This window comes from Bactrocera latifrons, unplaced genomic scaffold, assembly GCF_001853355.1.
Source record: "Bactrocera latifrons isolate USDA-ARS-PBARC rearing strain unplaced genomic scaffold, ASM185335v1 scaffold_12, whole genome shotgun sequence".
NCBI lineage: Eukaryota > Metazoa > Arthropoda > Insecta > Diptera > Tephritidae > Bactrocera > Bactrocera latifrons.
Window position 1 is genome coordinate 1,431,038 of NW_017534630.1, and position 27,890 is coordinate 1,458,927.

At 34.0% G+C, this 27,890-nt stretch overlaps 2 protein-coding genes across 4 annotated transcripts in view; both read left to right on the forward strand.

Moving 5' to 3' along the window:
• Nucleotides 1-16,425, forward strand: part of LOC108978324 — a 151,358-nt gene extending 134,933 nt beyond the window's left edge. Inside the window, exons 3-7 of one of the 3 annotated variants that reach the window (XR_001994098.1) lie at nt 6,562-6,771; nt 6,877-7,106; nt 13,208-15,045; nt 15,574-15,946; nt 16,097-16,425. Coding sequence is in view for 2 of the 3 variants with exons in the window: in XM_018948546.1 (XP_018804091.1) it covers nt 6,562-6,771; nt 6,877-7,106; nt 13,208-15,045; nt 15,574-15,724 (2,429 nt within the window). In the remaining variant the exon portion in view is untranslated. Of the gene's footprint in view, nt 1-6,561; nt 6,772-6,876; nt 7,107-13,207; nt 15,046-15,573 lie in introns of all 3 variants that reach the window. The other 2 variants (XM_018948546.1, XM_018948545.1) reach the window with 2 other exon arrangements.
• A 2,043-nt stretch (nt 16,426-18,468) lies between these two features.
• Nucleotides 18,469-27,890, forward strand: part of LOC108978310 (leucine-rich repeat-containing G-protein coupled receptor 5) — a 34,254-nt gene continuing 24,832 nt past the window's right edge. The window contains exon 1 of the mRNA XM_018948521.1: nt 18,469-18,641. The gene's annotated coding sequence lies outside the window, so the exon portion shown is untranslated. The remainder of the gene's footprint in view (nt 18,642-27,890) is intronic.

A 27,890-nucleotide genomic window follows, 5' to 3' on the forward strand; every position in this document is an offset into this window, starting at 1 on the left:
GGGTAGCTGTTCACAAGAAAGATGGTGTGAGCCGGGGCGCTGTCGTGGTACAACTTATAATCGACTGCGATGTCTTGTCGGACCCGACTGCCCCTTCGTTAGCGTCTGGAGCACCTCCACGCAAAACTTGGGGTGGAAGGTTTATCTAGCAGGAACATATTCATAGTCGACGCTGCCTTTTATATCAAAAAAGACTGTGAGCATCGTTTTCAATTTGGATTTGCTCAATCATCAGCGACCACTTCCCGGCCCTCCACCACTTCAGGCTACAGCAACATCTGGGTAAGTTTACCGAATTTCACACAGAATTTAATCGCGTATCTCTGCTCTACGAATGCTGCATTTTCGGCTTGCGCCACTCACAGAAACACGTCTCGCGAAAATGTTTGCTCCAAAGTACAGTCGCGGCGGAAGAAAATCAGTCCAAGTACTTTCCGTACAAACCCTGTATCACAGACTTATATGAGGAGCATTCGCATTTTAACCAGAAGTTATTTGCGTTCGTACTCCTTCACCGTTACACACCTACAAAAGTATTCATACCGCCTTGCTAATCACTACGAGCGCAGATTCATATGCTTCAAACGCCAAACGTTAGGCCACCCAAATGCCATACCGCACCGCACCGCGTCGGCCACCAATAATAAACTCATTAAATCCATTATCCTCGACCATGATTTGAGGTTAAAACAAAAGCGGATTTCACGCAGCCACTCAACGGCTACGCAATACACGCGTGAATACGCGTACACGCTTCCACGTTCGGAAGAATGACTCACATTCATATGTGAATATATGTATATGTGTTTGTTAAAACGCTCATAGGCAAAGTGGGTTTGCGATTTTTTGGCCGACGCCGGGAGCACAATATACATATGTACATGCATACATACCAAACATACAAAGCAAGGAGAATATGGCCGATTGAATTGACGGCGCAATGGATTATGTCCTTATTTGTTGTTCGTAGGCAAAAGTGCGTTTGGATGAACGGTCAGCGCTTTTGCATTTGCGTATGAAAGAGTGTAGGTGAAGGTGTAGATGTGTGCGTGCGTATGCATACGCTGGAATTAGCGCGACTTAAGTGAAGAAAAATAACCATTATTTCCATAATGAGCTATTACAAGTGAGTGGCGGGAGCGGTGTACATGTGTGTATGTACGCATGTGTTTTTGGATTGAAGCTCAATATAAGCTCTTCCTTTGTGCATAATTGCAGGCAATTACAGAATTATATTATTATGATTTGTGTAAATTATTTATATGTACATACAAATATATTTAGTATATATTTTTGAACTTTAAGAATAGAGTTTTCAATTATTTTCAACAGTTTCTAATAAAATTTGAGAATATTGGAAAACAAATTTTTGGATTATTGTGCAAGCTATATTTCATCGTCACCTTAAATGCAGAATACCGTAAGTAAGTTTTCATAAGTTTACAGGCAAAGGAAAAATGTTTCTATTATAACACCACTCATATTGAAACAAAATTTGAGTTTAGGTTATAAAGTGGTTATATATTGGTTATTATATCTGACTGCGATTTTCGTTTTTTTTTTTTTATATTTTTATACTAGTTATCATACACTCTTATTAACACAAAATTTGAGTTTTGGTTACGAAATGGATATATATTGGTTATTATATCTGACATATAGTATACCATATGCGATTATAAAACAAACTCAAATTATTTACTTATTAATACCAAAATAAAACCCACTATTACCTTAAATAGTGAACCACTCATGTCCTATAATCTATTGGCATACCTATTAAGTATATTCCAAGTAATATGATAAATCCGCACTCCTTCCAAAAACATCGTTCTATAATGCCATCTTTTCAATTTGTAGCAACCAAAAAAATAGATAGCAAGCACCAAATTCAATACATGCTCCTTAACGGTCTCAAACAGCCACCAGTCGATATTAAGTGGCTGTGGATTTATTAAACAGGAACACAAAGTACAATCCGCAATCAGCTGCACGGGGATTTAATACTAGAGACAAGCGCACAGCACGTAATAATATGAAAATAATGAAGCTGTTGCCACAGAAAGACAGATAAATCAAAGAACGCCGCAACAACAACAACGATAGCAATAATTGAAAGCCGTAGAAAGTAAATCGCATCGGCTCGGTATCAGCTCAAGACAATTTTAAATGAAATTCATACTTAAATACACAGTTACACGCATACACTCACGGAAGCGCACGCTCGTCTTCAACTTAAGCCACTGCAACGAAGTCGGCACGCGCCTAGCTGTCAATAAAAAAAAATTGTACGAAATGATTGTAAGGGGGTGATTTAGCAGTGGTTTATCGTTAGCCGTTGCAATTGGCTGCGCTTGTATTTGTGCCGGAAAGACGTGGCTTTAACGGCAATGTGCTGCCGATAAGTTCACAGCGATGCTGGTTTTTGTTTCTCTTTTTATATACTTTTTTTTTTTTTTTTGTAATATCGTTTTTGTTGGGATAACTTTTTTCTTGTAACATGTTTTTTGTTACAATAACTTTTTTGCCGTTCAGCTTGTGGGCGCTGAGCAGTTGTCACAGGATTTATTTATGTGTGAACAACGTTTCGCTGATAAGGTCATTAAGGTGATGTGGGCGAGTGAGCGTTTACGGCTAAGCAGCGCTAATATGAAAGATAGCTATTCCATTAAGCGTAATGCTTTCTTCTCAAATGAGTATTAATTTTTTACTGGGCTCTGGGGAAAGCTAAAGCGATTTGGCATAAATGTGATGTAATAATCAATGTAATATTCCTTTGGTTAGGTTTGTGATAATAAATTCATTTAATTTGATTATTTCTATAATTTGCTATGTGACATTAGAACACTGTGCTTGCTTGTTCGCGAAATATATCAATGGATGTGAAAATTTGTAATAATAAAATTAAAACGCACTTTGAGACAGATTTTTTGGAAAATATCTATAAATCAGATTTATTTTTACGTATTTAAAATATTATTTTTTTACGCATTTTTTACAAAATATTATTGCGCATTTTATTATAAATTACGCATTTGTTTTACAAATTTAAAAACTTTCCGTAGATTTTATATTTATACATTTGTAGGTATATATGAATGTAAATGTTTAATTTGTAACTGAACCCAAATCTTTTGGTTTTTTGTTTTGCGATCTCCCGTCGAAATCAGATTAGTCGCAAGATTTTCACTGCCGTTAACAGTTGTTCTAAATTTTCCGATTTTGTGTGCAATTTTTATTGGCTTTTCTTTGCTTAAGCCAGTGCATGTGTTAATTAGCTGTTGAAGCTATTTATGTGCTCGTTGACTAGCCCCATTGGCTGTAACAATTCGCATGTACTGCAGAGTCGACAACAAAAAACAGCAAAAAATAATTTTACGACTAAAAAGAAAGTTAAAATTAAATGAAATTAATCCATGCAAAGGATTGCAAAAGGATATAAAAATCTAATCAGTGGTATTTCGAGCATCGCCACATTTTTGCTCTACAATTCGCAAATTTCAAACAAATACCATTTATGTACGTAGAAAAAATGCTAGAGATTGCTGCTTTGAAAATCGATGATGATAAAGAGGCACAAGACTTATGGCAGGATTGCAAGAATACAGGTAGGAGCGTACAAATTTAAAGCAAGGCTTCTATACTCGTGTATATGCGGATGTTAATTAACCCTGGATGGGTTTCGGGATGTAGGTGTTACATATTATTTCATAACATCATCAACTCATAACAATTACTGCTTTTCAACTCAATCAACGAAAACCTCTGGAAAAGGGTTTTGGATCCCGACATAAAATATTATATTTTCCTCATAACAATCACGACTACGTGGTCCTAAGACAATGTGTTGTAATTCTCTTATAAAAGTTATTGTTTATCAATTCAAGTGAATGAATACCCCCAACTTCAATTTTGGAAAATTCGGGATTATATGCGAGGCTACTTTCGGTACCCCGGCACAATGTGTTGTGATTGTCTTATAAGTATTACTGTTTTTTAAATAAATTAAATGAGTAGTTCGAAATTAATTTCGGAAAATTCCGAAAATTTCGGGTTATATACGGGGCTACTTTTGGGATCCCGGTGCAATGTGTTATAATTCTTTAATTTTGGAAAATCCCGAAATCATCCCGAACAGTTTCGCGAATGTGTTGTAATTATCTTATAATAATTACTGTTTACCAATTCAAGTGAATGAATAACACCTCGAAATTCAATTTAGAAAAATTCGGCATATTTACGGGCCTACTTTCGGAATTCCGATGCAATTTGTTGTAACTTATTGTTCATAACTCCTCTTAATTTCCAATGTGTTGTAATTCTCTTATGAGCATTACTGTTTAGCAATTCAAGTGAATGAATACCCCGAAATTGAATTTCGGAAATTTCGGGTTATGTACGGGACTGCTTTCGGGATGTCGGTTGCAATGTTATGTAATTTTCCTATGAACTTTACTTTTATGCGTCGTTTTTGAACTATTTTTTAATTGACAAATTTTTGTTTACATACATTTGATAAATGTCAAATAAAATTGCTACTGAAGGTTGTTAATAGCAACAACCTTGTAAATATGCATACTTCATACACAATAGCAGATATTTTAAATACAAATTTTGTTAGGGCATATTTGGAATATTTTTTAATGTTGTTGAAACATATTTTATAAATTTTATATTTACATATATATTTAGCGCTAAAGAATTAAATTCATATTTATAATTTTTTTGTAAATATTTAAATTTCCTAAATGTTAAAAATTCAATGTATATATACATATATACACACCTGCTCAAAATAATAGTTACACAATACTTTTTCAAGTAAAGCTCATGAATAAAAAGTTTTATTTAAATTTTAAAGAAAAACGCAAATATTCTTATATTTTTAAAATATTTACAAGCTTATTTAAATAAACTTTGTTTAAGGAAATGCAAAACAAACAAATATAGATCTAAAAACATTTCTTAGCTAAAATAAACTTGCTCAAAAAAATTAGTACACGTTTAATAAGACAATTATTTTGGAAAATCAAATTATGATAAAACAGTTTTGTTGTATATTACCACCATTATTCTGAATTACTTTATTTATTCGTTTGGGCATACTACTGATTAAAGTCTGACATTTTTCTTTAGGTATCTCATACCAAGTGTTTTGTATGCACTCCCACAACTGGTCTTTGTTAGAGAAAGATTGACTCGCCAAATTTTTTTTTAGTTTTCCCCATAGGTTTTCTATTGGATTTAAATCCAGGGATTGACTTGCCCACTTCAAAACGTTAACATTACTATCTTCAAAATATTTTTTAACCAGTTTGGAGGTATGTTTTGGGTCATTATCTTGCTGATATATCTAACGTAATGGTAATTTTTCTTCAGCAAAGGGTATTATGAYATTTTCAAGTATTTCCTTGTACTCCGACGCTGTCATTTTGTTAGTTGTAAGGTATATAGGACCTACTCCATACCAAGAAAAACATCCCCACACCATGACGTTTCCACCTCCATGCTTCACACTTTTTTTGGTGAATCGAACGTGAAACTCCTTTCCTTTTGGACGACGCACATTTCTCTCCCAATCGTTTCCAAACAAATTTACTTTCGTTTCATCGCTCCATAAGATGTTTCTCCACTTTTTTGTTCCCTCAGGTTCTGACCAATCTTGCAAAATTTAACCTCATATCCAAATTTTTTGTTCGCAGTAATGGAACTTTCCTGGCCATTCGTTCTGGTAGTTTGGCCTTTTACAAACGCCTGCGAACTGTTTGGGCACTTACTACATTTCCAATTTCTGCTGCTATCACCTGCGACGACTTGAATGGGTCCTTTTTACAAAGAGTTACAATGTGGCGATCAAGAACTGTACTCGGTTTTTTGTGGCCTTCCACGATTTTCCTGACTTTCTGACGTTTGAAACCAGCCAGGCTTCTTCAACATTGCAATGTGACTTCCGACCGAATTTGGTTGATCGTATGCTTCATTCGCCTAGAAAGGGCGATGCTATATTATCTTAATTAAACTTATAGCATAACTTGTCGCATACAGCCCATAAAAAGTTTTTTATACTGTTGAGAGTACAAAGTTTTATCGTGTAACTATTATTTTGAGCAAGTATGTAGATTTAGTATCAAAGTGCTTTAAAGACAGTTTTCCAGCTGAAATTTCCACTATAAATAAACTTACTCAACCTAAGTCAAAGTGTAACTTCTTCCCAAAGATTCCCTAAAAGCAATAAAATCTTTAAGAAACCTTCAGAATAATAAAAATACACAAGATATGTAATATTTGTAAGTAACGTATAAGCACTCGCCCATACTGTCAGCCGCCAGCGCTCAGGCACTGTACTTTGGGATTACATATCAGTATTTTTTACCTACTAAAAAAGATCAATATACAAATGAGCTCAACATATCGTAAGAAAGCTTTTGTTTATTCAATCAAATATTTTCTCGTAAATTACATCGCTTTTTGCTGAAAACTTCTTCATTTTTGTGCTATTATTTCGAAATTTCTTTAATATCTTTAATACTAAAACAAAGCTTTCACCATTTCTACTTACAGCGAAATCGCTACCGTTGCATTGTGTCGTCGAATCGGTGCATTCGTTGCAGGCCTCGCTCGCCATCGACTCGCGTAGTCCATGGAAGCGGCGTACGAATATCGAGACAGATAGTTATGTGATTATGGCTGCGGCAACGCCCTGGTCGGAATTGGTGCAGACTGCGCTACAACGACTGGGCTACTCACAGGAGGCGGTTAACACGGCAAGAGGTGAGTCTGAACTAATACTCTATAGAATTCATATACTATACACATATGTACATACATGTATAAATTTGCAATTTTTTTCATTTTTTTATGATTTTGTATGCTTAGGTTCTATTATGATAAAGAATTGGAAACCCATACCTTTGGAAATGATCTCCGATAATCCAGTTGTGCCCGTCAGTGATATTATAGGCGAGTTGACTTCGGTTATTACACTTCGTATAGTCATTTTGCGTTCCAAACCGTCGACTTTCGGTGAAATTAAGGATAAGTTATTGAAACTGCTCGTTTTGCAATCTCATACAGTATTGCGCTCCACCGGTTGTCCGCTTGATGAGGTGAGTTTGCAATGAATTTCAGTAGCTTAATATAAAATTTGTTTTTTAAAATAAGTATAAAACTAATTTTTATTATTTTGATTTCAAACATACTTCAATATTTGCTATTTTCCACACTTAAATAAATATTTTCAATATATCAGCTCAGAGGATTACTATTGATTGAAATTTTCAATTGTTAAGTTGATTAAAAAAATATTTAAAACTTATTCTCAAAATATTTTCTTAAGTAATTATATAAAGCGAGGAACATTCTTAGTACTTTTTTAAGCAAACATTTTACTGAAAACTATTTTTTAAATCAAATTTCGCATAAAAGTAATATTCTTAGGTGGTCTCATTTACCCTACTAGCTTATATTTTTAATGCTTATTTTCTAGTAACCAATAGTAATACACCGCATTACTAACAATTCAAAATATGTAGTTGTAAACTTTAATTAGCATTTCTTCACATATTCACTTTGAACTTAAGAAATATGCGACAAAATCGGTTTATCGCCAACAAAGAAACTAACAAAATGGGTATTTAAGTATTTTATGTCACTAATCGGTTTATTGTCTAAAAGCTTTTTGCATAAAAGTAAACGAGAACCCGCCTGCATACCTGTGAAAACCGCCCACCCTCCAAACCAAAGCAATAAAAACAGTTTCAGTGTTTTGCGCCATATCCTGTACTTAGGCATAAATATATACATGCTTCGATATAGTATATAACGGTATGTATATAGAATTTATATGAAGTTAATCCGCATTTGAATCAATTTATTTTGTAAAGTAACCGTAATTTGTAGCGTTTTACATTGAACGCAAAGTTACATTGCCTTCCCACGCTGCTAACATAAAGGAAACCCTCGTGTAATTAGCGCCCAATAACTCTTTCATCTTCTAGATAGATTAGGTAACCCTAGTGATGCTGAGCTCTAACCGCGCTTAGTTGATGCATATGCCAATGAAATTACTCAGTCTTCACGTTTTATTTATAAAAAACCTACAATATGCCATTTAAAAGTTAACCTAACCTCAATTTTTGTGAACAACAAAATATTGTGAAATATAATTTATGTATTTAATACTATAATATAGCTATGCCGCATTTATATAAGATTAAAAACAAAAACTTCAGTTAAATAGCGTTCACACAACCAGCGGAATCACTTTTACCGATTATTATTACCTAAACAGCATGTCACGAATTTGTAATAGCACGAACGAAATTTTGGAAGATCCCTTAAAGGTCCCCATTATTAGCTGAAACGATTTGGCAATGTCTGCCTATAACCCTGCATGTATGTATATCTGTATATACGCGAATCAGTAACTCAGTTTTTGAGATAATGATCTGAACTCACGTTCTTTTCTCCACAAGAAGCTGCTTATTTGTCAGAACTGTACACTATAGTATAAAGGTGCCATACAAACTGATCGATCAAGACCACGGCCTTGCATGGAATTTTTTTTTTTTTTTGTTGATTTGATCGATATTTCTTCACTAAATTTGGCGTGGATTATTTTCCTAAGCAGCAGTACAATCACCTAACAAATTTTTTAGATATATGACCGGTCAAAATTTATATCAAGATCTTCATACAAAATATTTTTTCATTATTATTTTAACTAACCTTAAGGGATTACGTGGGTTTCCTCGGGTAACATACAATCTTAAATCAAAGCCCAGTGTAAAATTTCTTGAAGATCGGTTGAGGAGTTCTTGAGAAATCTTGCCAATCGACTTCAACAACACAGTTTCGCCCACTTATCCTCGAGCGCACAAATTCTCAAAGCTGTATCTCCGAAACTGTTACCAGGATAAACTTGAAACTTTTGGAAAATATTCTAGAGGTATTGTAGAACTTACTAAGATAATACATTTTTAAACCCGTAAACCCATGTAATCCCATAATCCGACGTGAGTGTTGGTTATATCAAACAATGTCGTTAGAAAATGCTAACAAAACATTTTCCGTTGGCCTGATATATTTTAAGAATTAATCACACATATAGTTACCGTAATAAATGCTCCTGTCAAGGGTAAGGGTGCAGTCAAAACTAACGTGTTTTCTTGTTTTTTTTTACAGAATGTTAGCTTTTCTAATTATTTTCAAATATAATCTAGCTTGTATATTACTTATAAATACCCAATAACAGCGTTCTTGGAAATTAATTTTCGCTAAGCTCAACCCTTATCTTATTTGTACAGCTATTCTTATACATACATACATATGTATATCTATCTATCTATGCGGCAAATATTTGACTCATACAAATATTTCCTAAAATTGTCATTTGACTCATAGCAAATATTTGCGATTACAAGCTTAACGCATGATAAATCAAGTGAAATTCGTTGCTCAGGTGAATTTATAACAGTACATTCGATTTGTACTGCTATAAGTCCTCGTTTTGCTTCGTACCGATGCCATTGATAAATAAATCAGTATATTTCTCTTTCTGTCAAGTTAATTATTTTATATTAATTTTATATACGTAATAAGCGAAGTGCTGATCATGTGATAAACAAAGCAAGAAACCTTTTTAGTGAAATACTGTTGTTTTTGTTTGTACATTTCATTAATTTGGATTTGTTGCTATTTTTGTTTCTATAGTATTATCTTATTGTATTGAACTGATACTGAAAAGGCAAGTTGACTAAAGAAATTATTAATGATTTTGATGATGAACAATAAAGCTCTTGACTACATTTTGAGTAATTTTTTGGATGAGAAGTGGGTAGTTATGGATTTAAAAAATTCCGCTTTTTTATTTAAAAGACTTTTGCACAAAATGTTGTAAGAAGCAATATTTCGTGCAACTGTTCTAACAATTTCTGCAAATTATTTAATGTGAAATTGATGTCTATCATGGTAAGAATCACAATATTGGAGATTTCTTACGTTTTCTGATAGTATTACAAGTATTAAAAGTATTCTCTGAAAAATTTAAGTAAATCCAATAAATATTTTTCGAGTTATTCCATAATTAGCAAAGGGTTCTCGGACACTGTGGACATTCGAATACGTAGATTTGGATAGTATTTATTGAAAATATACTCTATTATACTCAGTACAATGAAATGATCTACCAAAGATTTTTTATATCGTTTAAAGCAGTGTGCTTCAGAACCTTATTTCCGGCTGCTTGAATGGCTGGGATATTATTGTAAGTTGTTTTCATGTTAATTTTCAATTTTGGAAATTCAAAATAGTCATATGGTGACAGATTAGGTAAATACTGGGGGTGGTTGATGAGAGAAATCCGTTTTTGTTTTTATCAAAACCTTGTTCACTTTTTTTATATATATTTTATTCACGTGGAAGAAAACGCGAAAAGACATTTTTTATACCCAAATTAAAAGTGTTTTTCCTCATATTTAGTCCCTCAGTCAACATTAAAACGTAGTAAAATATGAATCGATACCAATAATTTCACCGACTTTTTCCACAAATACAGGAATATTTCCCCAGAAGGAAACGCCAGAGGCCTCTTAAAATATATATACCATTGTGATCAAATTGAAAGGTGAATTTTGTCCATTTCATATCCTTCAATGTAATCCCTTCCCGCTTATGCCAACGAATTTTCCAGTCATCATAGCACTTGGAAAAATCCTCCGTCGTGATACCTATCAGAGCCTTCTCCGATTCAGCTTTTATATCCTCAATTGGGTCAACACCGGGTGGGCGTGTGAATTCGCTGAATAGCCAGAAGTTACACGAAGGTAAATCAGGTGAATGCCGTTTTTGCCGCACGATGTAGTTGAAAATTTGGCGAAATGATCACGAATAACCAATGCAGTATGAGATGGTGCATTATCGCACTTCTTTCTTCAATAAATTGAGACATAGCAAAAATCGGAGAGACGCGTGTATCAAATACTAATGAATATTTTGAGTTAAATTTAGCATAGATGTCACTAAGAGTACTACCAACTTACAGAAAAAAATTTACCGATTCGAAAAACACGCGAAGTATAAATTAAAAACCTTTTAATTTGGCGATATCGGAGCACTCTAGCATATAGCTATCATACAAACTGAACGATCGGAATCAAGCAAATGTATCAAAATCTGTTTAATGTGAGTCGACGAAATTTGTAATGGGTTCTTGTCAGGGAAGCGGTCTTTTGAGTCGGTATACATACATAAGTGTTTATCTAATTATTTATCTAAGCTTTGGTATTCATGCTTTGATTTGTTGCAGCTCGATTTGATTACAAAATCAAACATTGTCATGCACTGTTGTAAATATCGTGCAACAGCATGCATTTATAGGGGTTTTATGCGTTATCAGGTATTAATATTTTTACCATTAAGCCTACAACTAAATCAAAATAACTTAAGTAAGCGATCATGCAATTTATTGCGCATAAGCGTCAGCAGCAAAATCACCACTGTTAAAACCAGTGGCACACAACAAAAATATTAAAAAATAAAATAAAATAAAAAAGTATATATGTATACTTATACATATGTGTGTAGGTACATGCATAGCCACAAACCTGTCTCTTATACACATCTAGATGTGTATAAGAGACAGGTTAAAACCAGTGGCACACAACAAAAATATTAAAAAATAAAATAAAATAAAAAAGTATATATGTATACTTATACATATGTGTGTAGGTACATGCATAGCCACAAACTGTTCTGCGTAATGCCAAATGCAGCTTAAGTGATTAGGGTGTCTTCTTTAGCTGATAATGGTAACCGATATCGCGCCGGGCATTACCCAATGCAATAACCTTTACTTACAAAGTATGGGTTATGTAAAGCACATTTTGTATATACATTTAGTTATGGTATGTGTATTGGTAATTCTCTTTTTGCTTGTTTTTATCTTATGAGCTTAAGCAACGCCGTTCTTGTCTATACCTCGCGATCAAAAAAATAATCATATTTGGTTTATAGTTAAGGCTATCTAGCGCGGTTGTGTTAAATGTTATTGTTTTTGTTGACTTAGCGCTAATGCCACTATTCATACGCGCAAACACAAACGATGGTCAAAATGTATGGTGCAAACCAAGTGCCAATTATCTTTGGGCCCAAGCAGTAATCATTTATATAAATGCATAGTACATACATATGTACATATATATGTATATATACATTCATGTGTGAATATATTTGCTGATATCAGCTGTCACCGTAATGAATAACAATTTGAAATTTGAAGTGATTTAACGTCTTGCAATCACGCCAACCCATTTATGAGCTAAACGAATCCCACAGCACTCGAAAGGCCTACAATATTGTGTCGTGATTTTTATGGCGTACACTTAGCAGGTGACAGAAGTGGGTTGGAAAATTTATGTTTGCTGTGTTAAAGCGCTTTATACCATAACACACATACATGCATGCATACAACACATGTGTGTGTGTGTGTATGTTCAGTATTGGGCACAAGCGAACGCACATGTTGCGTTGAGTTCGGTTATTAGTAGGAGGATTAATAAGGTTTGAATTTCGTTGGCTGGTTGATTGCATTACCACTTGCTCGAAATCGCATACGTGTATATACATACATTAATGTATGCTCCATATATACTTCTATATAGTTTTATAGTGGGCTTTCAGTTGTTCAATAGCTCAACTCTTGTCTGTTATCTGTTGGCTAATGACATTGCATTGTTGTTGCTTGGGCTTAGGCAGCGCATTAACTTGTGTTATTGGAAAAACGGTCTAGTCAAGTGCATACATTGCAAACGCTAATATTTATTGGCCTGATTGTGTACTTATGGGCTAAAAAATGGAGCCATTGTCGATTATAAGTAGTTGGGAAATTTCGGGCATCAGCAGTCATGGGATCAATTGGGTAATGAGTGCAGTTTATAAAAATAAGCATTTCGTTATTAAGTTAGCGCGTCACTAATTTTAAAGTAAATATGCTTAAAGTGGAAAGAACTAGCTGTTATATCCATGCAATTATTTTATTAGTTTTCCAGTATGATACATTCAGTTTCAGCTCCTATATACACCTATTTATTAATAACTACAATTAAATCTAATAAAATTTTTTTTGGAAATATTAAAAAAATATCTCCTAATATTCTTCTCACAAAATAATACAAAATGTTATATACTTTCTGCCTACTCTCACTCACAGATGACGCTCTCACAAATATGCCGAACTTCTTACCAGAATCCGTATTCTTTTCCCGCCGGCGAGATTTCCGATGAGCTACGCCGCAAGTTCGACCAGTGGTGGTCGCAACAACTCACGCCACAATCTAGTATTACGCCAAAAATGTTACCGTTCCTAACAGCGCCGTCATCAGTGCCGAATGAAATGGACTTCCCCGTAGGTTCAGCGGCGGTTGCCGCAGCCGCTGCCGCTGCTGCAGCCGCACAAGCTGGCTTACATGCTGCCAGCGGTGTGGGCAATGTGCCGGGCAGTAATATACCGGGACTTAATGCCAGTCGTGATTCACTACTCATGAATGAGGCGTCACATCATGGTCCCCAGGGGGCAGCTGCAGCGCATCACCCCAATATGTTGGTACATCCGGCCATGCATCCCTCGATGCATCATCATCATCACCATCCACATACACAGTATCCAAATCAAAAAACACGCATGCGCACGAGTTTCGATCCAGAAATGGAATTGCCTAAATTGCAGAAATGGTTTCAGGAGAATCCACATCCCTCGCGTCAGCAAATACAAACCTATGTTGTACAGTTGAACGCCTTGGAATCGCGACGTGGTCGCAAGCCACTGGACGTTAATAATGTCGTATATTGGTTTAAAAATGCACGCGCCGCTCAGAAGCGAGCAGAAATGCGTGGCGGCTTGGCAGCACTTGGTCATCCCGGCTTGAATGGCTTTATGCTCAATCAGCACGGTCAGTTGGGTCAAAGCTCGAGCAGCAGCGGTGGTAGTCAGCAAATGAGTAGCAGCAATATCAATTTAGCCATGTCACACGACTACCTGAAAAGTCCTTTGAGCCTGAAATCGGAAGATGTGGACACAATGTCACAGCACTCGGATGACATGGATGAAGACAACAGCCGGCCCGGCTCACCACAATTACCACTGTCGCTCACCACGCATGAACGTAATCGCAATTCGCCGCTCGAAGGCGCCGAAGGCAATATGGACTTGGGCGATAGTCGTCGTGATAACTGTGGTGCCGAAGGTGAGTTTAAGGATGAAACCATGTTAAATGGTTCACTCAATCAGTCGTTACGCTCATGTTCGCGCAGCTACACCGAAGAAGAAGCTCAAATGCAAGCCAAGCCGAATGACACACAAACCGATGACCAACACGGTGACAATTCGAATGAAGACACCGCTAATGAGCAGCAAAATGAAGCAGAACACAATAATAGCAATAACAACAATACTGCAAACAACCTAAATAACAACAACATTAGTAGTAGCAATAACAATAATAGTACTATTAATAATAATGAGCAATCCTGTGATGCCGTTAATACACAACCGCAAGCACATTCCTCACCCAAAATAAGTTCACCCAAAGAGGAGGACGATGATCTCGATTTGGAAGATGATGACGATGACAACGAGAATGATGTCTCACAATTGGATGAATATCGTTCGCTCTCACCAGATTTGGCTAATGCCATGGCACAACGTAAAGATCTACCCTTTCCAATTGTGCCCAATTCGATGTTCTCCCAGTCATTCATGTACATGAGCCATTATATACCGGGTTTTGGTCAAGCAGCTGCCAATCATCCGCACGCGCATCATGCCGCTGCTGCAGCAGCTGCTGCCGGTATGCCACCGAATGCACTAATGAACCCGAGCGGTCTCAATTTGTCGAGCATGTCGAACGAGGAGCGTCGCAAACGGAATCGTACTTTCATCGATCCAGTTACTGAAGTGCCGAAGTTAGAGCAATGGTTCGCATTGAATACACATCCATCACACAATCTGATACTGAAGTACACGGAGGATTTGAACACAATGCCCTATAGGTGAGTTGAAAAAGCCATTAATAATATTTTATTTATGCTCCAATATTAAAAAAATATAAAGTCTTTCACAAATCCTGGCGATTTCCTATTAGTTTTTAGTTGGGATATCTTACAGAGCGCGAAAAGTCTATGCACAACTATTTTTCGAGGAAAAATTCAGACAGTTTTCCAAAATTGTTTTATTCTTATAAACTATTTTGGTTGTTTTTCGAAAATACTGATTGTATCTTAATGAATTTTATGAAATCTAAAAAAAGTCAACCAATAACTTGGTAGTTTTTAGTAAGAATCTTTAGCTATGAAAGAATGGAATGGATAGACATTTAGAAATTGAAATTTAAAGTAGTTATCAGATATAATAACCTACACATTGGTTATTTTATAACCAAAACTGAATTTTTGTTTCAATATTATATCGGTTTTTCTTCGCCTGTAAACTTATGAAAAGGATGTTACGTTATTTTATACTTTTATACCATTTTTCTTTCTATAGTATAATTTAATATCCTCTTATACTCTTTCTTTCAGACAAAAGTTCCCCCGTTTGGAAAGTAAAAATGTACAGTTTTGGTTTAAAAATCGACGTGCCAAATGCAAACGCCTAAAGATGTCGCTCTACGACAGCTCTCAACTGCAAGGCCTGAACTCCTTCGTTAGCAAATACGAGGAACGCGATTAAAGGGTAAAATTTTACTCGATATATACTATAGAGTATTGCAAACAAAAATAATTATACGCCTACAAATTAGGGTTGTTCAAAAAGTTTTGTTGGGTCAAAATGTCGATTATCAGTGAAAGAGGGACTGAATGTTGAACCAAATCACAGCCGCGCAGTATTGTAATTGAATTATTGCATTTAATTTTCATAGTACTGCAGTTTGATGAACGTAAATACAGATATGTATGTATGAATATTAGGGTGATTTTTAAAGTATAAATTTAGAGTTTTTCTTTTCAATTTCCATTCTCAACTCTATAAAATATAATTTAATTCGGTAAACAAACGTTTTTTATAACAACATTTCAACTTGTCGAATAAAATATTTTTCAGATTTTAATGACGACCCTAATGTGCATAAACTATACATATACATAGTTTACGGCTGTTAATATTATTTTTTACGCGATTTAAAAAAAAAGTTAGTTCCACTGTAGCTATTATAAATCAGTACGTTTCTGTTTCTCTTATGAACCACTGCTCTCACGGGCAACATGTGCCCAGCAGCCAATTTCGTGTAAATAAAGACCCAATAACATTTGCTATAAGATTGCATGTTCATTATAAATTATTTGCATTATTCTAGGAATGTTTGTATTCATATCCTAAAAATTTAAAATGACAAATAACCAATTATAATTTATGTAGACATTTTTATTAAAAAAAATAAAAACTGAAATTAAAAAATTTAATAAAATACTTTGTGTAAAAATACAATTTTAGCATAAATTAGTTTCGGTTTTTTAATATATTCCAATTAAATCAGTTTAAATAGATATAAATCTAGTTTAGTAAAGAACTTCACAAGTTACTTTAATGTACGATTTATTGATATACTAAAATATATATTGTATACTAAAAATTCTAATAAATATAGTTAAAAGATAGTGAAAACCAAAGATGGCATTTCTAAATCGCATATAGCAAATATAAAATATGCAAGAATTAAAAAAAAATAAAAAATAAGCATTAATATTATTTTTAAACTAAGTATAAGTAATGCAATTTTTTAAATATAGTAATCATTAAAAAAAATTATGTTGAAAGATCTGCTGAATATATGCATATGAAAATAATTGCAGAAAATGCATAAATATTATTAAACTTTCTTCATTGTCACTGAGACAATTAGGAATAATCATATGAATTCAGCTAAGTATTTGGTAATTTTAAAAAACTATTTAAATGCATGAATGCACATATCGTTTATTGAATTCTTAAATTTACTTATATAATGTTATAAAAAAGATATTTTGTGGTTATGTTTTATTATGATTTGTTTAAAAATTAGTTTTGGGTATTTGATACCTTACAATAAGACATTTTCGAAACATAGTAGATGTTTGAAAATTTACGTGGTCGGTTTATTCAGTTATGAACCAAGTGCAAACTTAAAAATAAAAATAAAAATGTGAAAAAGACTCAAACTCAAAATAATTGCCCTACCAATGATTACGAGTATATCAAATCCATTTCACTTTATGATGTTTTGAAAAGTGAAAAAAACGAAGCACTGAAAGTTAACTAGCAATGAGTTTCAACTGGTTTGTAGGAAATGCAAACAAAGAACATGCATTTCAATATCTTCTTTGATTCGGTTGCAATGTCATTTGAATTCATAATTGTTTATAGTTTTGAAGAAAAAAGATCAATAATGGAAATATCTGCGATTCAAAATCTATTAGAATATCTACCAAAAAAAAAAAAATATAAATAAACAATAAACAACTTTGAAGAAAATAATTTCCAAACACAGAAAAAAATCTTACAGCTGAAAACTAAAAAATGCCAGTCAAAAGTCGGCTATTGAAAACTTCAAAGTTCCAAAGCAAAAATGTATACATAGCAAACATACATGCAAATAAATGTAAGTATGTAATTATAAATGCTGCTTATGCAAACAATTGCACCAAATAATTTAAGCAAAAACACACAATAATTAAAAACACATAGAAATAAGCAAAAGCCCTTAAACCAGTTAAAGAAAATTATTTAGTTACAAACTTTTAAAAAAGTTATTTTTATTTAAAATTTTGCATTAGTAAACAAAATGTAATGTATTTAATACGAAAGTATTATAAATTATTTGTTTTCCTTTAGCTCTTAAGCGCACTGTAAAATAAACTAAATGAATATAATATTTCAAATTTGTAAAATAAAAATACGATATTCGTCAATTTATTGCAAAAATCAAATTATTAAAACGAGAAATAAAAAATTTTAAATGTAAAATTGAAAATAGAAGTGTTTTAATTCCTTGGCAAGCCAAAATGGATATAACAGCTACAAAATACAGTTCATTAACATGCACCGTTACAACAGTAAGTACAAGCATTTGCAAATATACATAAATGCAGTAAGCTAACAGAATTTGTTAGTATTAACATAGCTGACATTAACAGAAACCGAAGGCATATTTATATTAATCGGCAAAGGCTTGATCGTGTTTATCACGGCCGTGCAATAAATTCGCAAACACGTGGCAGCAAAAAGTTCAAAATAAGTTCGCGTTGTTTATTAAAATGAGAATAATGAAATTTTTGATATAATGAATGTAAATTAGTGTTGATAAGGTGTCATATATATTATAAATAAAATAGAAGCCGCTCTATTCAATCAAATTGCATTTTGCATTCACATTCATGTCATGAAAGTGTTCGCAAATTAACGAAAGTCAGTGAAATACAGGTGTTAACATGTTTCGAATTGATCGGTGCAAGTAAAAAGTGTGCAAATAATGAAATATTTTCAAAATGTATATGAGAAAATTAAGTTTGATGAAAGTGAACATTAAGTCTGTGTATGGAAAAACTAATTGGTCAAGACACCAGGTGCATAGATCTGGCGGAAATGTACAATGTGGATATGCTTCTTTGTGGTAAGTGAATTACGCAATATAAAAACAAATTATATGTTTTTGGAAAATATTTATTCGCGATGTGTTTGCTAAACTCAACTGATTGAAATTTTTTTTTAATACATCAATACCACATTTTTCTCTTGCTTGCATTTATGCTTCTAAAATAGAGTGTTACATTTCCCAATTGTACAATATGAGATGAATTAAACGCTATGAACCGTAGAATAACAGTAGCCACATATCCTTTTAAATAGAGCCAAATGTCAAGAAACGTAAAAAGAAAGTAAAAAAGAAAGTAAAAGCAGGTGAAGTTGTTATCCGTTAGTATGGGAGTTTCTTCAGTAAAATCGAACACTTTTTGGATTTTACACGAAATAAAATATTATGCTGGGTCAAGCTTAATGAAGAAAGTAATGCAGTGAAAATGTCTGGAATACTATATGTCTAATTTTTCTATTATTGATCACATTCGATGAACTTACTTTCTTACATGAATAAGGTTCTTATGAAATGCATCTCTTAGCCGGCCTTTTCACATTTCTTAGAACTTCTATATAAGTATAAATGTATAAAAACGGCATAAGTATCCATCCATAACCAACATATAACAAACCAGGAAGTCATGAAGAATATTTGATGATGAGCAATTGATTGTTCTTCTCTAACAGAAAACAGCCATAATATTGAGAAAATCTTTCTATCAGCAAGGAAGAGGCGGGTAATGTAACAAATTAGTACAATAACAGAGGCTAAGCAGATACAAATAAAAAAAAATAAATCAGATTACAAATTAATGTAGGTTATTAAGAGTTTTACACCGTCATTGCAATTTTAATATGAGTCCTGAGCTTGGACAACCGAACTACTGCTAATATTTTCCAACTTCTGAACTTCATCTTAATTTTGGATACAATCAAAATATTGAATAATTTATAAAGTATTAGCAATTTCCTTACCAGAGTAACTAATAGTAACGATAGGCGTTTGTCGTGGTTAGAATCAATCGTCTCAAATGCGCCTTATGATTTGTCAATATGTAATGGTAGTTCTATATATATTATGTGACAGTCCTAAATAAATTGTTAAAAATATGATCTAGGCATTTTTGTAGTCAATTGTGATATCTATTGGAAATGTAGATAGAAGCAAAGATTTTCTCAAAGGAAGTGGGTTCGGTTAGGTAAGAACTTATAAATTAGCAAAACGCTTAGTAGCCAATGCAAATTTGAATAGGCGTTTAATTTCAAACACCGCCAGTTCGATGGGATGTCTGAAAGTATGCGCTCCCAAGTGTTTAAGTCTTGACCTCTCAAGCGCGAGACTGTCAAGGAGTAAGAGTTGAGTTACTTCCACATCATCTTCTCCCATACAACTTCTCGAAGGCTGCAACTATTGCAAAACCTCCTTCGTGTTTTAAAGCTGAAGTCTTTATTGGCTCGTTGGATATACAATATTAATAAGACAACATTATCATATTTATATTTTATGAATATTTAATACATCGTCTTGGCAATCAGCTACGAAATATTGTATGCCATTTATTCAAATTTAAGGCTGTGCGCGGCTAACAACCAAGATGCATTTTAATTTAAAAGTTTCGCGATAAAAAATTACCCAGAACAAAACATTCCGTTATCGCGTCGGGCAATATATCTACATACAGACATTTTTTGCTGTAGTATTTTTGAATACGCAGCAACGCATGGGAGGGTGAGTTGGGCTAGTAGAGGTACTCTATTAATGGCTTCCACTGATATAGAACGTCTTTGAATCACACCAGCCACAATGCCTGCAGTCATGCATATACTTCTTTGCATACATACACACATGTGTAACTGCAAATACCATAACTCACGCCATTTCCTTGACTTTGTTAAAGGACCTGCAAACCAACACTGTATTCATTTATTCGACAGATAACTCATATGCTCTGTTGTACTTCTAAGATGCTGCAGACGGCACCCACACATTTACATACATACACACATGCACGTATATAGTATGTTCATAAGGCCACATAAGAAAAGTAATTTAACATTTTTAAGAATATTTATTTCCATTTCGTTTATCAGCACTGAAAAAAATCATCTCAAGTAACAAGAACAACGCTAAACGGAAAGAGCACACATTTCATACTTTTGTAGGTAAATAAAAGTAATAAAGCAAAGCAAATGCAATATAGCGAAACTCTTCATACGTATCCTCACACCGAACAAATTTCACTGTTGGCAGCATGATTGGGTGGCTTCACGTGCAACTTGTTTCGCGGTGTGAAAAACTGAATAAATAAACCATAAAGCATTCATGTGTGTGCCACTTCACTGTTTCCGCTGGTGCGATTTCCGTTTTGCAAGTGTTGCACCATTCGGGGTTAGTGCCGCTTGTGGTGGCTACGATATGAGTACGAGTTTTTGCTGTGGTGTTGTTGGCAATTATTACGGTTTTTTTTTTTTACTGTTGTCCATGTATTTTCAAAATTTACCTCATTTGTTATAGAGGAACATTTCGGCTGTACTCATAATTCATTGGGACCACACAATCGCCCTGAAAATACCAACGTTCGTGTGAATTTGTTCAGTCTTAGTATGTCTTTCTAGTTACTATCTTTTCATTTTCGCCATCAAATACTTATGAATGTCTTACTGTGTGAGTGGAAATTATTATACTTTTTTCTTTACTTTACTTTCCATTATGAAATTACTCTCCCAGTTATCTAATGTCTAACCCAAGCTCACTTAGCTTATTTAATTTTGTCCATTTAAGAGTAAACATCTGAAATGACTTGTCAGAAATCTGAAAACTATATTTCTGAGCTACCCACATCAATGTATAATATCATTACTAGGTTTCTTTGACTACGAAATTGTGTGGATCGTACAGAAGAAAATTTTGACGGAAAATAAAATATGTTGCTTATACATAGGTAGGGTATTTTTCCTAAAATATTTTTTACAATAGGGCAACGCGTTAAAAAGTTAATTTCAAGTATCATACTTAAAATTTTGAAATAATATTCATACTGATTAAGCAGATAATGTATTATTAAGTCCTCTATGGAGTTAATAACACCCAGAAGGAAACAACGGAGACCCTATAAACTATGTACATCAGTGTGACGAGCTGAGTTATCGGACAACAGATTAGATTAGATAGAAACAATTTGATAATGATCTTATGGAAGTTAATCTTAAATGATTATCAAAGATAACGCTAAAATCTCCGAACAAATTATTCAGATCGGAGCACAATATAGTTGCCCTCTAAACTGTCCGATCCAGCTCCAGTCCTTAAATGGAATAATTTTTTATTTGCCAAATTACCCTGCCAACATTTTAATCGAACAGCATATATTTGCCGTTTAAACTAGTTCAAGGTTAAGATTTCTCTTTAATGCTATAAAAAATGACCCTGTGTAGGATATAATATATAGATTTGCCGTAGCCGTGATGTTTTTTTTTTTTATTTTAGATAGAAGTTATAATCGCAATTATGCTTATGCGTAGACACAGCTCACGCGGTTATAGGCAAGTTTCCAACAGAACGCCAGTTGTTCTTCCTTCTCCACCTTGTTTTTTTATTGGAGTGAGAGTTCTTCCTCTCTGCTTCCCCGGCGGGTACTGCGTCGAATACTCTCAGAGCTGTAATGTTTTCAACCGTTCGGACGTCATAACCTAGCCAGCGTCGCCGCTATATCATAATTCGCTGTACTACATATGTTAATAAGGGACCATAAATCTTCCGCAGAATCTTTCTCTTGGAAACTCGTAACGCCGACTCATCAAATGTTGTGATCGTTCATGCCTCTGCATCATATAGTAAGACGGTGATGATGAGACACTTGTAGATTTCGGTCTTTCTTCGCCTAGAGAGGACTTTTTATATGATGGCAGGAGATGTTTCGCCCTTGTTCACCACTACATCTATTTGCTTCGCTTTCCTATGCAATCTACAGAAAGCAGACTAACGGCGCAATTGTTGAGACCAATGCCATCGGCGCACACCAGCGGTTGTCCACTCTTTTAGAAAACTGTACCTTCTCTATTCAGATGTGCTTGAGTTTTTTTCTCCAGGAGTAGATTAAAGAAGTCGCATAATAAGAGTCTTCAGACAAGGCGACTCTTATCCTCGTTTGGTCTCGAACAGCTCGGAGAAGTCCTCCCCGATTATTTGTTAGAATCTTTGAAATATTTTTTAAACAGATATTCTATCAAATATGCGAAGATTTGCACAATTATTTATTCAAATACTGTGAATATTTCCGGCACTTGTGTTATGTGGAGTATTTCATATAATTATAATTATTATTTTATACTTCTTATGTGTTTTAAAGTAACAGTAATTTTGACAATTTGAAAATCTTTATGATCTTCACTCCACACCAAAAAGTGCCATTAAAACTATGTGAGTTAAAAAATATTGCTATCAGCCATAACAAAATAAACAAAAGTCTGATATGCAAACAAGATTGAATAAATAAATGACTTAATTGGCCATGATACACTTATACAACTCTTAAAATTTTAATAAACTCAAAGTTTTTCATTCTTAATATCAATAAGTCAACGCTAACACTTTCTGCAGACAGATTTATAACAACGTTACTTCAAAAAGCAAAACCTGAAGCAACAATTATTAGCTTTGTGCACCACTTCATCATAAAACTTTTAAAAAGTATACTTCATTTGAATTTATCTTTTCTTCTATTGGTTTATTCTTGTGTACACATATACATACATACATGTACAGAAAAGCCTTCTGCAGACCACAAGCAACACTCAGTCCTTTAACCAGCAAATGAAAAAGTTCCGGGAAACAATTTATCAGAAGAAATAATAATAAAGCAAAATTGCACACAAATATTATTTAATAAAAAATACTAACATAACTTCGGCACTCAAAAGCAATAAAACGAGCCAGTATTTTTCACCGTTATCAAAGGTGTTATTTCAATGAGCGAAATATTTACAAATCATAGCGTAAATACTCTGAAGTTATGCGTTTGACTAACAAAATTAGAGTACTTCTTCACTAAATATATATTTAGGTGTGTTTGTACTATATACGTAAATATATTAACAGAAGCGTAGTAATTTTAATTAATGGATAAAGTTGTTTTGTGCAAATTCCATTTACGTGGCAACAGACGGACAGCAGCAAATAAGAAAGGCGTTCTAGCAAGCGTGAGAATTCTATAATTTGCATCCAGTGGAGGGAGCAAGCCAAATAAATAGACCTACAGAAACAACGTGGAAAAATCCTCAAACACATTCTTGCAACGGTATGCGCGAATAACTCGATTTTGCTGGCAGCGGGGTTGACTTGGTATTGGCTCTCTGGCATGCTTTTGGTGTTTTGCTCTTATCTTTCATTTGCACATAAATGAGATATATTTTTCTTTATTTCGTTGCACAAGTAACACGTGTGTGCATGTGTGCATTTCCACAACTTTTGTTCTTCAAATATCCTGTATTGCAGTGTTTTGCTTTATTCGTGTTGTTTTATGTTTTTTCGTCGTATGGGCGTGTTTTCGTTATGTGTTCTGTTTCTGCTAAGCGAGGTGCTGAAGACACATGTGTACTTATTAGATCCTTACATATGTAAATGATACTCTTTCTCTATTTAATTTTAGCAACACAATAGCAGCTTCCCTTTTTTACCTAAAATTTATGACAATCCTTAGCCAGTTTATCCATTGTATTTAGTAGCTTCGAGTTTTTGTAAAGTACTATTAGCAGAATATTGTATTCAAACACGGCAGAGTCACCATTATGTTCACATTTCTACATGCTGTCGTATTTGAATTTGAAAATATTTTCCGAAAATTTGAAGTTGATTCGTAAAATATTTTTAGAGGTATGAGCGTATGTAAGAATTTTTATTTAGTGGGGCAGACTAAAATTTTAAATTCGTTTTTCTCGATATGTTGTTTTCAGAGTCGGTGAGAAAAATTTCTCCAAAACGGCTGAACTAGCCTAATTAAAATTTTCACTTGACCCTCTAGATTATATTAGTGACGTAATGATCGATATAAAATTTTTTGTACAATTTCGATTCTTTAAGCTGCTTGAGGTGTAACAAAAAACTTTTTTTTTTTTTTTGGAATTTTTTGTTTTTTGGCAGATTTCAAGTAGTAAAATCTTTCCCCCTACCAGAAAGCTTTTTGGGAAATTCTGGATATCCGACTTGCATGTGCATATAAATCGTTAATGGGTTTCACAACTAAATCGATTATCTAACTTTCATGTGAGATTGATTGAAATGAGGACAGTATTTCAATCATATGATAATATTATTAGATATTTACTCGATTTCAAAGAGCATATTTGATTTAATAAGTTGCAATGACGAAAGAACTCAAAGAAAAGACATCATCTAACTAAGTGAGAATCCTCATCTAATATCATCATTCCTGGTACCCAAACAGTGGTATACATAGTGACTGAAATTCATTCAGGTTTTCTCAAGTCTTCACAAAGCTTGAGTGAACCATTCAAGTCAGGATTGAATATAATATTGAAAGGGAATTGAGCAAACATCTGAATAGATAGTTTTGTAAGACAATGGTATATACTTCTAATCAGCTGTTGACATCTAATTAGAAACGCCACTTACTTTGAAACAAATTAAGTTATTTTCTAATAAATCACATAATTTTACAGCTTTTTTTTACTCATTTTATTGAAACTTATGATAAACTTGAACTCTCATAAGAAAAAAATATTTAAAATTCGTTTTTATTATAATGACTCTTTTGACATCACCCCAAGATGTTGTATGTGGTTCAATTCCAGGCTAGACAATGGCCACACTACCACATTATTGAATTTTTCAAGAAAAAAAAAACAATACGTTTGTGCCAACTTTGCTGTGTACTTTGGATTATTATCTTGTTGAAATTACTATATATCAGCCTATTTTCCTCAGCCCTAGGCAATATGCCATTTTTAGGATGTCTCCGTGTTTCGACGGGAACATACCTTCGACCATCAGGACCTACGCGATTTTTTTTTTTTTTTTTTCATCGCTTCAAACGACATACTTCAATTTTATTTATGGTCTAAGACCAATAAGAGTTGCCAAAGTCAGTAGAACTCTGTTTTGAATCTCGTCGGGAGATGGTAGTAATTTTACGGTCTACTTCTATTGACGTTTTTCGGGGTCTGTTTTTACGTGCAGCATTAGAAATAGTTTTAAAACCCTGTATATACACTCTTAAGGGCATTGAAAACCATATTTATTGAGCTTTCCACCCGATTCGCAATTTCTTTATACGTCTTTCTGGAGCATCGTTGAGCAGGTGTACAGCTGCTGCCTTTCTCCATTGCAAAGCTTGAATCAGACATTTTAATGTAGTTTAAACAACAACTTTGAAACAAATACTTAGCAGATATTAGTAATAATGTTGTTAAAATTTAGCAAGATTTTTCGAAAATTAACCACTTAACTCGAAGAAAACCCTTTTGTAGTGATATTATATTTAATCTTCAGTTCAAGGTGAAGGATAGGATAATGAGCACTGGGCCTCGGAAATTAACATACGATTTTTGGTTTTCACTCTATGGAGTAATTAAATCGACAAAATATCTGAAATGTAGCTTATATAAGCATATTTGTACAAGCTTAATTGCAATCGAATATTTAACGGAATAAACTTAGATTAAAAAAACGAAAAATAGTACTAGTAGTATCCAAAATACAAAATTCTGTATTTATTATAATAAGTATACACACAGGTGCATATGTATACAAATGTATATAGTACATAGACATGGCTTCTTCAAAGGAATACTCGCAATTGAGCAGCAAATGAAGTGAAAGCGCTGTCAAAAGAACAAACACTAGCTAAATGGTGCGCAGAAAGCACCGCTAGTTGGGGTATTAAAAGGATAACAGCCAATTTGTTAAAAGGAATATTACACACATACCTATACACATACATACCTGTATATAGTGTATAAAGAAAATTATAATAAAACCAAAGCAAAAGCCAAAAACAAACACAAACATACAAAGCAGCACACTCGAATATCCTGAACGCATATAAATGGCTGTCAAGACGCCGAAGAACACACACACACACACATACACTCTCTCATGTACTGCCAAAGATGAAGAAAATTTTCGGGCAATTAATGCTGCAAATAATAAGCAAAAATACTCACTAAATATGACCTTATCCCACCCCTTGCCGCACCAAATCTGTGTCCACACTTTGTGACCTAACTGGGCAGGGACACCCATAGCAGTAGTGTAGTGTAGTGGCTTTTGTATTTGGCATAAGAGTGGCGGGGTGGCGATAACTAGTGGCCATGGCTGTCGCACATAAATAGTTTTGTGGCTTTGACTGATATGCTGGGGCAATAAAACTAATGAGCATGCTTTTGGGCGCTGCGGCACATAGCAGTGGCCAATGCGAGTCAATGATGCGACGATGATGACACCAACAACAACAACAATGACAACGAAAGCGCTGCATGTGACGGGGTTGAACGCACGTACACACTGTATGCATGGGTTAATGAGTGTGTTTCCGGTCGCTGGCGATTGTGTGTGGAAGGACATATCGCCTATTCTGGTTGAATGCAATAGCTGTGCTCGTTATTAGTCATTTGCCAATGCATTTGTTTTTGTAATAAAGCATAGCATTTCAGCTTTCGAATGTTCGTCTATGTCCGCGTTTGTATTTGAGTTTGTGTTTGTTCTTTTGCGGTGTTGTTAGTTTGCTGTAATTTGCCAAATTGAGAGCAAATACAAGTCTACCGAAGTACAAATGAATAAAAGTCCAATTAAATGGTCATAAGTAATATTAATACCACTTTGATTTGTGATTTGTGTTGTGTGGCAGCTTTTCGCGCACTGCCAAGCGGGTGTAATAAGATGGTATTTGTGGAGTTTTCTCAGAAGAGACAGCACTGCAGTTTTAATATAATTATTTGTTTGTGTCCTATTCCCGTTCTGCTTTGCGGTTTTGTCATATTGCATGTTCGTGGTAGATAAATTAGTTAATGACTTTATTATGGGTTATTACTGTTCATGCGCTGGATGAGTATCACCAGCGGTATGCTTGTCATTAAATGAATTACAAACGAATGTAATCCAATTACATACTTTTTGGACTTAAGTATATGAATTTATTGACCACAAAATTGAGTGGCGGAGTCCTTTGTTGAGTTCTTTTGCCAAAAATCTGTTGCCTTAATTAAAGAGGTATTCTAATAAAGAAATTAAAATTAAAAATTAATTTTTTATGGGGTACTCCGTCCAATG